The 13,818-nt window shown below is 48.2% G+C and overlaps 1 protein-coding gene across 1 annotated transcript in view; it reads left to right on the top strand.

The window, feature by feature from the left end:
• Positions 1 to 10,327: 10,327 nt before the first annotated feature.
• PTPRE (protein tyrosine phosphatase receptor type E) overlaps positions 10,328 to 13,818 on the top strand; it is a 189,013-nt gene continuing 185,522 nt past the window's right edge. Inside the window, exon 1 of the mRNA XM_066601224.1 lies at positions 10,328 to 10,644. Within this exon, the coding sequence (XP_066457321.1) occupies positions 10,609 to 10,644 (36 nt within the window). The 5' untranslated portion in view covers positions 10,328 to 10,608. The remainder of the gene's footprint in view (positions 10,645 to 13,818) is intronic.

Genomic DNA, 13,818 nt, shown 5'->3' with positions numbered 1-13,818 from the left:
ATAGAGACCGGGGAGGAACACGGAGAAGATTGTATCACTCATTAGAAGTAGTCTAGTCCTGGAATCAGCTGCAAGAAGAGCCAGAGATAGGGACCCGGGGAGGAACAAGGCGAACATCTGTGTGACAAAAGCTGATTCTCCCAGACATTCTTAAATGAGTGCCCGATGTGTTCATTTCCTGCAGGAATGCGGAGGAAAATAGAGCATTCTGCTTTTTTTTTGCACAATGCAACTGTGCAGTCAAAATAGGCACTTGTGAATGAACCAATTGAAATCAATGTGTCCTATTTTCTGCGTATTGTGCGGGAAAAAATGTAATGCGCGAAAACGCCTGTGTGAATCACGCCTAAATGATTTTAATTAGAGATGAGCGAACGTACTCGTTTAGGGCGATTTCGCAAACGAGCAACACTTTTTTCGAGTAACTGACTACTCGAGCGAAAAGATTCGGGGGGCACCGGGGGTGAGCGGGGGGTTGCAGAGGGGAGTGGGTGGGGGAGAGAGAAAGCTCCCCCCTGTTCCCCGCTGCTACCCCCGCTCCACCACGCCGCCCCCCCCCCCCCCCCCCCCCGGCGCCCCCCGAATCGCCCGAGTAGTCAGTTACTCGAAAAAAGCGCTGCTCGATTGCAAAATCGCCCTAAACGAGTACGTTCGCTCAACTCTAATTTTAATGTGAAATTGTCAGCAGAATCTGGTCATTTTCAATTCCGCATTGAAGTCTGCAATTAGACATGCGGATTTTGATGTAGAATTTTCTACATGACGGCAACTTCCGCTGCGTGTCGTGGAATAATTTACCCCCAGTGTCAAAGGTCCCTAAAGCTTCTTTTCTTATTTTATAATGATCTCTGGATTTCATTAAATTTATGAAAGTCTTGGAAAACTCATTTAACCACTTAATGACCAGCCATTTAGATCTTTCCTGTGCTTTTATTTTATCCCCGCTTTTCAAGAGTCATACCTCATTTTTTGCTTAATTTTTGGAGGGACGCATTGTATTTTGTAATGTAATCCCCGTATCTTTTCGTCCGAGTAGTCAGTTACTCGGAAAAAGCGGTGCTCGAGTGCAAAAACACCCGAACCGAGTACGCTCGCTGATCTCTACCATTTAGCATACCATATAATGTAGTGAAAGTCTTTTTTTAGGTGTGATAAAACGAAAAAAAATGTAGTTCCAGCACTGTTTTTGGGTTTCAGTTTTTCCCCTGTTCATGGTACGGTAAATATGACTTTCAAAGAAGGAGGATAATCACCGGATACTGTTACCAAACTGTTCAAGGGTTTTCCCCATATATGTTGCAGAGGTGGTCATTACCCAGGATCCCAGTCTCATATCTGGAGTTTTACCATTTGCATCTTCTCCTGCTGACGTGCCATTGAATCGTTACCTATCTGTCCTTTCTTCACTGAAGATCATCATACTACAGAATTGGGCAGTGGTGTCAGTTTCCGTTTTGCAGAAGAAGGATATGTGAAATACGCTGACCATCAGTGCTCAGTCATACTTACACAACTCCTGGTGAAACAGCACAACTTCCGGTATCCTGTGTACTTACCAGAAATTGTGCAAACAAGGTTGAGTAACTTTTCCCCCATTTTTTTCCTCTTTCCTCCATGAGTTTTGAATTACATTCTAAGAGCAGATATTATAAAAGTTTCAGAAAGATTTAGAAGTTTTGACAACAGATCAAAGTAGATTGCCGAGAAGGTTAAATCTGATGAGCTGCTCATTTAACCATTAATGGGAAATACAATCATCCTGCCAGGAAAAAAAAAAGTGATAACTCAGTACAGAGAGAATTAACACAATGATATTTCATAGTACAGGTAGAAAAAACACAGTGATGTCACAGTACAGAGGCAGTAACCATGGTAATGTCGCAGTATAGAGACAGTAACCACAGTGATGTCGCAGTACAGTGAGAATAAACACAGTGATGTCACAGTGTCAGGATAATGAACAGATAATGAATGCAGTGATGTCACAGTACCAGGAAAATGAATGCAGTGATGTCACAGTACCAGGAAAATGAATGCAGTGATAATAAATATTGGCATGCTATTATGTAGCAGAATGGTCTTTAGACCCCAGAAGCAAATGCAATCTCTGTACCCGCTTTAGTTACACCCCTAACAAATGCTCCCATTCTCGAAGGAAATTACTTTGATCTTCCACTCCTCAACCACTACCAGAATCCCACTTCTTTGGCTACCGATACACTTGCCATGCGTCTGAGTTATGCCCTAGAGCAGTGCTGGCGAACCTATGGCATGCATGCCAGAGGCGGCACTCAGGGCCCTCCCTGCTGGAACGCATCGCCATCGATCACTCACCCCTTGTGAATACCGGCAGCGGCCGCGGCTCCCCTGCTGGCAGAGGCGTAACTTGAAGCTTCTGGGCCCCGGTGCAAAATCTGTAACAAGGCCCCCAACTATAATGCTTTTTTTCATAGTACTGGGCTCCCAATATGGAGAGGAGAGGCTTTATGGGCCCCCTAAGGCTCCTGGGCCCGGGTGCAACCACATCCCCTGCACCCCCTATAGTTATGCCCCTGCGGCTGCTGGCATTCACTCAGCATTGCTGCTAGCAGAGCTGATCCTGCCGCACACTATGACGTCAGTGTGCAGCCGGGATCCTCCTCCCCCTCCCCCGACATCTCCTACTACTTGGTTCCATGAGAGCAGGGGGAGGAGGCGTCCGGCAGCACACTGACGTCACAGTGTGTGCCGGGATGCATATTAACTTTTTCTTCCCCACTTGTGCCCCAATCACCAATCAGGTGCTGGAATTGCTGATTAGGGCAGAAGTGGGGAAGAAAAAGTTAATATGCTGCCGGGATCAGTGCCAGCAGCAATGTCGTGCAGAGGAGGAACGGAGCTTCCACGAGGGGGAGGGGGTAAGTATATGGGTCTCGGGCAAGGGGGGTGAGGGTGTCACTATTACACTGGGGGCCACTGTGCGGTGTCACTATTACTACTGGGAGCCGCTGTGCGGTGTCACTATTATTCTGGGGGCCGCTGTGGGGTGTCACTATTATTCTGGGGGCCGCTGTGGGATGTCACTATTACTCTCAGGGCCGCTGTGGGGTGTCATTATTACTCTGGGGGCTGCTGTGGGGTGTCACTATTATTCTGGGGGCTGCTGTGGGGTGTCACTATTACTCTGGGGGCCACTGTGGGGTGTCACTATTACACTGGGGGCCACTGTGGGGTGTCACTATTACACTGGGGGCCACTGTGGGGTGTCACTATTACACTGGGACCACTGTGGGGTGTCACTATTACACTGGGGGCCACTGTCGGGTGTCACTTTTACACTTTGGGCCACTGTGGGGTGTCACTATTACTCTGGGGGCCACTGTGGGGTGTCAGTTTTACTACTGGGAGCCGCTGTGCGGTGTCACTATTATTCTGGGGGCCGCTGTGGGATGTCACTATTACTCTGAGGGCCGCTGTGGGGTGTCATTATTACTCTGGGGGCTGCTGTGGGGTGTCACTATTATTCTGGGGGCTGCTGTGGGGTGTCACTATTACTCTGGGGGCCACTGTGGGGTGTCACTATTACACTGGGGGCCACTGTGGGGTATCACTATTACACTGGGGGCCACTGTGGGGTGTCACTATTACACTGGGACCACTGTGGGGTGTCACTATTACACTGGGGGCCGCTGTGGGGTGTCACTTTTACACTTTGGGCCACTGTGGGGTGTCACTATTACTCTGGGGGCCACTGTGGGGTGTCAGTTTTACACTGGGAGCCACTGTGGGGTGTCACTATTACACTGGAGCCACTGTGGGGTGTCACTATTAGTACTAGGGGCCGCTGTGGGATGTCGCTATCGTACTGGGGGCCGCTGTGGGGAGGGTCGCTATTATCGTACTGGGGGCCGCTGTGGGGAGGGTCGCTATTATCGTACTGGGGGCTGCTGTGGGGAGGGTCACTATTATCGTACTGAGGGCCACTGTGGGGAGGGTCGCTATTATCGTACTGAGGGCCACTGTGGGGAGGGTCGCTATTATCGTACTGGGGGCCGCTGTGGGGAGGGTCGCTATTATCGTACTAGGGGCCGCTGTGGGGAGGGTCGCTATTATCGTACTGGGGGCTGCTGTGGGGGTGGTCGCTATTATTGTACTGGGGGCCGCTGTGGGGAGGGTCGCTATTATCGTACTGGAGGCCGCTGTGGGGAGGGTCGCTATTATCGTACTGGGGGCGGCTGTGGGGAGGGTCGCTATTATCGTACTGGGGGCCGCTGTGGGGAGGGTCACTATTACCGCTGGGGTATGTTTACATGTGGCAGAAATGGACAGGGCTGTTTCAAAATAGACAGGGTGCAGATTTTGTCTGCTTTTTGGATGTGGAAATGCTGCAAAATTTTCCACAGAATTTTCCACTGAGTACACTCTGCAGCATTTCCGCATTCAAAAAGCAGTCAAAATCTGCACGCTGTCTATTTTGAAGCGGCCCTGTCCTTTTTAGAACGACTGGGGTAAAATCATACGTCGTGATAAGCCCCACCCCTGATGTGTTGGCACTTTGCCATACATGTGGGTTTTGGGTTGCAGTTTGGGCACTCAGTCTCTAAAAGGTTCGCCATCACTGCCCTAGAGGCTCAGGTGTAACTCGCCTCGGACTCCATATGGACACCTGTCTGTGTGCTGTCCAATATATGACCTGCATTTGCAGGTCCTAATTCTGATCTGTGATATAGACACCATAGGTTTTTCATCTCAGTGGTGTATGCTGCCTCATTGAATAATATGTCTGCATGCTGTCTGCGAATAAGGCCCTTCTCACACGGTGTCGGCAAAATGCTGCAATTTTGAGCATTTTGCCCCAATTTTTACCATCATTTTCAATCACATTGACAGCGCTTTTTAAAGCATGCCATCATTGTGATGGGTGATAAAGTGCATTAAAAGGCGTGAAAACACACCAAATAGAGAAGGCAGCACTCAAAAATCGCGGTGTTAGAAAAGGCCACATTCAAGCGTAGGTCTGCGAGGCCCCGTTGAAATCAAAGGTTGTGTTGTACCAATTCAAAAAGGTGCGGTAAAAAGAGCATGTGTGAGAGTGGCTTAATAGGTCTGTATGTTGTCCATGTGTCAGACGTTTTTTTTTCGGCACACGAATTAAAAAATGCTATTGTGTCGCAGTCCTAGCTTGAAGTGTGCAACAAATTAAGCAAAAGGGCGCACCATAGGGACTGAGGGAACCAAATAATAAGCCAGGTAGAGAAATAGGAAAATTTTGTCTCCAGAGGTTGTGCTGCAGCACAACAAGATGAAAGCACTGAATAAACGCCGCAGCAGCTTCTGGCATTCACGGGGCAGAAAAAGTTCCACTTAGGAGTATATTCCGGGTGAAGAAAAGTTCTGGCTCCTTGTAAGGAGGACCAGGATGTAGTGAATACATCATTTTAATATTGGAAGACAGAAGGTAACGCATTTCTGTACCGGACCGGCACCTTTGTCTGGCCAATTACAGAGAGCTCCAGGCAGCGGGTGACATGAGAGGGTCACATGACTGCTAACAGAGAACACTATCCCACTGTCAATTGGTAAAATCACTAAAAAAAACATGTAAAACATATCGTTGTATAGAAGGAGAAACGCGTTGCTACCTGTCTTCCAATAACACATTTATTTATTGACTACATCCGGGTCCTCCGTACAGCGCCAGAACCTTTCTTCAGCCAGAATCTATGTCAAAGTTTGTCACACAGGGAATTCTGCCCTGTAGAGGGAATCGGAGGCAGTTCACTTCTGCAAGAGGGAAGGAGTTCACTGCTGAACCGACATGCTGGAGATACGTTTTATGTGTGCGTTAATTCATGTTTTTACTGCATTCTATGATTTATTCTGCATATTAACCAATAAACTCTGCACACCCCATTTATTTTATGAGGCTGAAAACAGATTCTTGTAATGACAGCAGTGTGCCTCTAGAGGTCACTACTCTTAGATAACCCTGAAATATAACACAAATGTTACTGAAATGTAGCAAAATGAGTACTTTATATTTAGAGTAGAAACATTGTTTTTTGTTGCATCCAGAAATGTATCACTTCATATTTTTAGTTTTTTCCCAATAAATGTACACTAAATATCACCTGTCATTTACTAATGTATTTCCACAGGAGGCAGAGCTCCCAACACAAGGCTCAGAATCCTTGCGCTCCCTGCCTCACTAAATACAGCTATCTATGGTTCCTATTTAGAGATGAGCGAACCTACTCAGCCACGCCCCTTTTTCGCCCGAGCGCCGCGATTTTCGAGTACTTCTGTACTCCGGCGAAAAGATTCGGGGGCGCCATGGGTGAGTGGGGGGGTTGCAGCGGGGAGTAGGGGGGAGAGGGAGAGAGAGAGGGCTCCCCCCTGTTCCCCGCTGCTACCCCCCGCACCGCCACGCCTCCCCCCGAATCTTTTCACCCGAGTACGGAAGTACTCGAAAATCGCGGTGCTCGATCGAGCAATTACTCGAAACGAGTATATTCGCTCATCTCTATTCCTATTGCATTCCTATAACTTTCTGTCAGTGAATAGAATCGTTCATTGTTTACATCCAAAACTTTGAAAACCTGTCTTGATCATGTCAGCATTGCTCGTTACAGTGGATCAGAGTGGGATATTCCATATACATGTACACTCAGGCCGCCTGCACACGGGCGGAAATCCCGCGGCGGGATTTCCGCCGCTCAAAGCCTGCATAGGAGTGCATTACAATACGCACTCCTATGCAGACGGCCGCGGTTTGGCCGCGCGAAATCTCGCACGGCAAACAAACCGCGGCATGTCCTATTTTTGTGCGGGGTTCGCAGAACCTCGCAGAGATGTCACTCACCCGGCCGCCGGCTCCGGTCTGCGCATGCCCGGCAGCCGGCACATGAAAGAGCCGGGGCCGCCGGGCGCGGGTGAGTACGCGCTCGTCTCTGCAGGCACTCGGGTCGGGTCCCGCGGCGAGAATTCTCGCCACCTGATCCGACCCGCTCATCTGCAGGTGGCCTTAAGGTCTCTTTCACACGCGGGAATTCACACAGTTAACTTACATGCACAAAAAAATGTAAGTTCAGCAACTGAAATTCCCTGCTGCGTGGATAGATAGGACCTGACCTATCTTTGGTGTGCAAAGCACAGAAACCTCCATAGACTCCTATGGGGGACTATGCGAGGCGGATGGCAAAAGGAGAATAAGGGATTTCCTGCGATGGGAAGAGAGAGAGAGAGATGAAGAAAAGCTCCGGGGGAAGCCCCTTCTTCTCCGCGGGGCTTCCCTTCATCTCTGCAAGGCTGAAGGGTTATACCCACAGCGGGGAGAGAAAGAGAGATGAAAGAAAGCCTTGGGTAAACTTCCTTCTTCTCTGCAGGGCTGAAGAAATTCCCCCGTAGTGGGGAGAGAGGGATTCCCCTGCAGGGGAGAATAAGGGATTCCCCAGCATTGCAATGCTGCAGTTCCCCTGCAGGGGAGAATAAGGATATCCCCAGCAGGAGAATCCCTTATTCTTGCTTGCAGGGGAACCCCAGCATCACACTGCTGTGGATTTCCTTTTTCTCCCCTGTAGGGGAACCCCAGTCTTGCTGCTGCTGGGGAATTCCTTTTTCTTCCCTGCAGGGGAACCTCTCTTTCCCCAGAGCGGGGATATCCCTCCAGCTCTACTGAGATAAAGAGAAGCCCACGGAGAAGGGTGTTCCTGGGGCTTTCCTTCATCCCTCTCTCTCTCCTCCTGTAACAGCAGTGCTTTTTTTAAAGCAACAGGCAGCTCCCAATCGTGTGAATGGGCAATTTGACTGCTAATTAAACTCGGGACTGTGGGATTGTCCATTCCCACGATTTTCTCACAAGTTAGCCGTTCTTTTTTTGTGCATCTAACTTCTGTGCAATTTTGATGCCCGTGTGAAAGAGCCCTAAAGGTCACTTTATTAGAACACCTGATCTACTAGAGTGCTGCACCTCCTTTGATCCTCAGAACTGCACAAGGTGGTGAAATCATTCTACAGCAATATCGGCCCATGAAGACAGGATAGGCTCTTGTAGTTGCCGCAAATTAGATGGGCGTGCTGACATGTTCTGACCAGCTGACAAGAAGGGTTCAGTGATTCATGCTGCTTGCATCAATTTCTGACCTCCCATCAGCATGGAGCAACGGAAATCTGGATTCATCTGACTAGGAGATGGTTTTCCACTACTCAATGATACAATTTTGGTATTTTACCCCTTGGAGTCTCGCCTTTCTATATCTCTTAGACCAGTGTTCCCCAACTACAGTCCTCAGGGACCGCCAACAGGTCATGTTTTCAGGATTTCCTCAGTGTTGCACAGGTGATGTAATTATTGTCTGTGCCTCACACATTGCCACAGATGTTCTTACCATAGAATATCCTGAAAACATGACCTGTTGGTGGTCCCTGAGGACTGGAGTTGGGGACCCCTGTCTTAGACGATAATGGCGTTGGAACTGGTCATCTAGTATTATAGCCCATCTATGCTAAGAAGCGATGAGCGGTGTGTTCAGACACATTCGTTTGAGCACCAGCATCTTATGTGGCTGCAATTTGCATGACTGTGCAGCAACTGATGAAGAGTTCTTTACAGGATCCCATTGTGCTTGATTTTCCCATCTTATGTCGATTCACACTGAAAGGGATCCCCAAAAAACTTGTGATGTGATTTTATGCTGCGCTCAGTATTATTTCTGGCTTGTGATATTTATTGCTGCATAAATAGACAAATGTGGAAAATCAGTAACAAAACATGTAAATACCATAATGGTGACATCTATCTATCTCATATCTATCTACAGTACTGTGCAAATTCGCTGCGTTTTTTTTCCAGATGTCTATGGGGCTTTCTAATGTTAAAATCGCAACACACCAAAAATGCAAGTTGCCGTTTTTGGTGCGTTGCGAATTTAACATTAAAAAGTCCCATAGAATAGACATCTGGGGGAAAAAGTGATCTTCTTCTGGCTGCTCCAGTCCCCTGGGTCACCTCCAGCCGGCCGGATTCTTTTCTTCCTGTGATGTAGGCCGCTGGCAGACAAGCGGGTCGGATCTGGCGGCGAGGATTCTCGCCGCGAGATCCGACCCGAGCGCCTGCAGGGACGAGCGCGTACTCACCCGCGCCCGGCGGCCCCGGCTCTTTCATGTGCCGGCTGCGGGGCCGGGTGAGTGACGTTTCTGTGCAAGCCCCACACAGAAATAGAACATGCAGTGGTTTGTTTACCGCGTGATATTTCGCGCGGCAAAACCGCGGCTGTCTGCATAGGATTGCGTTTATTAACGCAATCCAATGCAGGCTTTGAGAGGTGGAAATCCCGCGGGATTTCCGCCCGTGTGCAGGCGGCCGTAGCGTCCATTCTTGGCATTCTGCTTCCTGCAAGTCAGTGTATACTATGTCTCTACTGATGTACCGCTCACTGCCTAACAAGGAATGTTGAATCCTCCGCAGCCTGCTTTAGCACGCAGGCATGGGGTCTCAACGCTAGTGTTCATATACTATATATGCTCCTGTGCGCTAAAGCAGGCTTTTAAAAAGGCTCTTAGAGGCTACTTGTGTGTAGTGGATCTCTTTTTCCGATTGCGTAGAGCTTGTTGACCACCAGACGCCTCTACAACGCAATTGAAGAGATTTCTCCCAGTCACCAGAGTCTGAGAGGGGTGCATTATTGGAATACCAGAGGTTGGATGGGCATATCAACGAATTGCCGCCCCCTGTGCCATTCTGATGAGACAGTTAGTAGGTATTTGTACCAGTGGATACGGGAGGGCACACAAGGCGACCAGGCTCACAACGGACCAACAGTAGAGAGAAACGTCTGATTCTCTAACAAGCACCAACTGTCTCATTGTCCATCATCCACAGACAGGTGGCACCATTGTAACAATCCCTGTGCCCATTCAACCAGTTCCAAGTGGTCACACCAAATATTGATTTTATTTCGATTCCTCACTTTGTTAATTGACACAAATAAATGGTTAACCCTTCCGCACAGTACTGTATCTATTGAATGTCTATTAGTTATACATTCCATAGATCTCATAACTATTATTCTATCATCTGACTATCTCCTCTCTCTAGCTATGTAATATCTATTAATGACATATCTCATATTTTATCTAGCATCTATCCATCCATCTATGGTTAAACTCCAAAAGAGAATAGGAATTAACTTCTGACTGCGCAGGATGTGAGATGAAGCAGAGGGGAGGGAGGAGGAGGAGGAGGAGGAGGAGGGGAAGGCTCTTCCCATTCATGCACTTGACTGACATGTACAGTAGAAGGAAACCAATCACACATGCAGGAGGCTGCTCCCATCCAGTGTGTGGGGATAGGCTGCCTGTGAAGCAGTGCACTGGTTCAGGAGACGCACACCTCCTGTGCACTGAGGATGAGGATGGTATAGAATTGCAGGGTGATACCAGGCTGGGCATTGCCATCCTTGGAGGGCACCAGCACTACAGCTCAGCTCTGGCATCCAGCACATGGGAGGATTGTTTCTCTTTCTGCTTGAGTAATACTGGCCAGGAAATGAAGCGCAGCAGCAGCTGCAGAGGAGCGGAGTGCAGTGCCGGCCCCGGGGAGTGCAGTGCAGAAGCAGCTGCTCCAGTGTAATGACAGCTCCCGCAGCGCAGCACAGCAGCCCACAAGTAAGAACTTCATTCACGTCTTGGACGGGTTTGCAATGCGGGAAATAGTATCTGTGCGGGAGGTGGGGGGATTGCATAGGACCGCAGCTGATGCAGAACCTCATGACTGCAAGGGAGGAGAATAGAGGATGAGTGGGTGGATGTCAGTGGGTGCATTGATTTAATAAAACGATACACTAAGTGCTATTATCTGTAGAAGACCACAGATGCTGCAGAACCTCACTCCTGCAAAGCATGGCATGGGTTATGTTCGAACCACAGCTGATGCAGAACCACTTTTATACAAGTCAAAACACGGTGATCTGTACAGACTATTGATGATGCTGAACTTTAACCTAGACCTGCCATGTAGGAATGTTCAGAGACCACAGCTGATGCAGAACCTCATGTCTACAAGCCATAGCATAGGTTATGTACAGACTACAGCTGATGCAGAACCTCATGTCTACAAGACATAGCATAGGTTATGTACAGACCACAGCTGATGCAGAACCTCATGTCTACAAGACATAGCATAGGTTATGTACAGACTACAGCTGATGCAGAACCTCCTGGCTACAGGGTATAGCATAGGTTATGTACAGACCACAGCTGATGCAGAATCATCTGGCTACAGGGTATAGGATAGGTTATGTACAGATCACAGCTGTTGCAGAACATCATTTCTTCAGTACATGGCAGCTCAGTTTCATGAACAGACCACAGCTGATGCAGAACCTCATTCCTACAAGTCACGCTGTAGCATCGGTTATATACAAACTGATGCAGAACCTCATTCCTTAAATGACAGCTCAGTGTTATGTACAGACCGGAGCTGATGCAGAACCTCATTCCTACATGGCATACAGTACCATAGGCTTTGTATAGAGCACAGCTGATGCAGAACCTCATTTTTATATTGCAGCTTAGTCTTATCCACAAACCACAGCTGATGCAGAACCTCATTCCTACAGGACAGCTCAGTGTTATGTAGAGATCGGAGCTGATGTAGAACCTCATTCTTACAAGGCATACAGTTGCAGAGGTTATGTACAGACCACAGATGATGCAGAACCTCTTGTCTACAAGGCATACAATACTACTTGGTTATGTACAGACCACAGCTAATGCAGCACAGCATTCCTACATGGCATGCAGTAGTTAGTAGAGGTTATGTATAGACCAAAGCTGATGCAGAACCTCCTTCCTACATTGCATCTCAGTATAATTCACAGAGCACAGCTAATGCAGAACAACATTATTACATGGCAGCTCAGCTCAGTGCTATTTAACATCCCACAGCTGATGTAGAACCTCACTCCTACAGGGTATACAGTAGCATAGGTTATGTGCAGACCACAGCTGATGCAGAACCTCATTCCTACATTGCAATTCAGTATTATCCACAGACCACAGCTGATGCAGAACCTCGTTCCTACATGGCACTTTAGTGTTATTCACAGACCATAGCTGACGCACAACCTCATTGCCGCATGGCATAGGTTATTCACACACCACAGCTGATGCAGAACCTCATGCCTAGAATGCAGAGCCCAATAGTGGCTCAGTGAGAATGTACTCTATAAAGTAATGGTTGGACAGGGAGGTTAGTGGCGTGACTATCAGCGCACACAATGCCATTCTTTGCAGAGTCTGCAGAACCTCATACCAAGAGCATAAGACCAGATGTGATATGGAGCATCCAGCCTGCTGGGTACAGACCCTCATCAATATGACTGCAGGATAGCCTGGTGTAAAAGCTGCATTTAATGCATAACCAATCAAAAAGTCACATGTCCTCTTCCAGCCAATATCCAACCAGCTTTATTCCAGGAGGATCAGTAGTGTATTCAAATGTTTCCTTGCCATGTGGGTTTACCTGAGTACAGCTCTTAAAAGGAGATCGCTCCCACCTTTATTCATGATGGGGGTTGTAGTTTTGCAGCGCAGAGTCCGTCATCCGCTGGACTGCTATATGTTGCATGGCAGTGACTGTAATTAGTATTCTATTCTGGTTCTATCATAATTTGCATAATTTGTGCTAATGGCTTGTCATGTGCATGTCTTGAACTTGGGTGCTATATATATCGAAGTCCTAAGACAACAGCTATGTAAATCCCTGTTCTTCTTTTGGTAGTTTGCAAGATAATCACGCGGGATGAAACCAAACCATTGATTTCAAGTGTTTCGTTTTCATTAGCGAAATTCTCGCCTATTAAGGCTGGGTTCTCGTAGGGCGGAATCCCGACGGAAATCTTGCAGTTTTGCCGCAGCAAAAAACCGCAACATTTCCAACGGGAAAGCGCTGCTTCAAAACCTGCGGCACTTAGTCGCGGGTTTTGGAGCGGCTTGGCCGCATGCTTTTCTGTTGTGGCCGGCGCTCCCATAGAGAGCAGCATGGCCGCCATGGGAAAAAAAAAAGACATGCTGCGGCCAGGGAAGCCACGCAGCAGCGCCGGCTTCTGACGGCGTTGCCGCAACGGATTGGCCGTCCCGTGTGGCCGAGATTTTTGATAAATCTTGTCCACATGGCTGGCTAATCCTGGGATTAGTGGGCGCAGCGAAATTCTGGACGGAATTTCCGCGGCAAATCCGCGCTGTGTGAACCGAGCCTAATAGTACGGGCGAGAAAAGATAGGACTTGCCCCATCTTTCCGGAATGTAGTAGGGCAGGACCTATCTCCCCGCATTGAGTTTGAAAAGTCCAAAAAACCCCTGTTCATGCGCAACTACGCTCCATAGCAGCGCGCGTAGTTGTGCATACGGCCGTGTGTTTTTGCCCTTAAGGTGGAAATGTTGAACTCGTCTGTGTTTACATGCCGTTATAACTGGATGCTGACAACAGTCTACTACGCAGTAATTATCTTGGAGCTGCTTGTTATTCTTCCTCCTGTTTACCTCTACGAGTCAGTGACTATTTTGCATTTTGCGCAGTCAGCACTTTTGGGTCAGCATAGGATGGTAAGTGAAATGTATCTCTCCAGAGCTTCCTGCGCATATTTCGTTCTGGGTGCACAATCACTGACGTAGTGTCCCTGGTAAATGCCCCCCTTTCTAAGGGTCCGGTAAGGGGTGTCACATTGGGCTCGTACGTCCCTTAGAATAAAGCGCCCAGTATATCGTGCTCGCCGCTTCTTCCCACAGAATTCCACAAATACTTCATGTCCTGTAGATGTTTTGTATTGACATAATCGT

Source organism: Eleutherodactylus coqui, chromosome 4 (genome assembly GCF_035609145.1).
Source record: "Eleutherodactylus coqui strain aEleCoq1 chromosome 4, aEleCoq1.hap1, whole genome shotgun sequence".
Lineage (NCBI taxonomy): Eukaryota > Metazoa > Chordata > Amphibia > Anura > Eleutherodactylidae > Eleutherodactylus > Eleutherodactylus coqui.
This window is presented reverse-complemented; position numbering and strand designations above follow the sequence as displayed.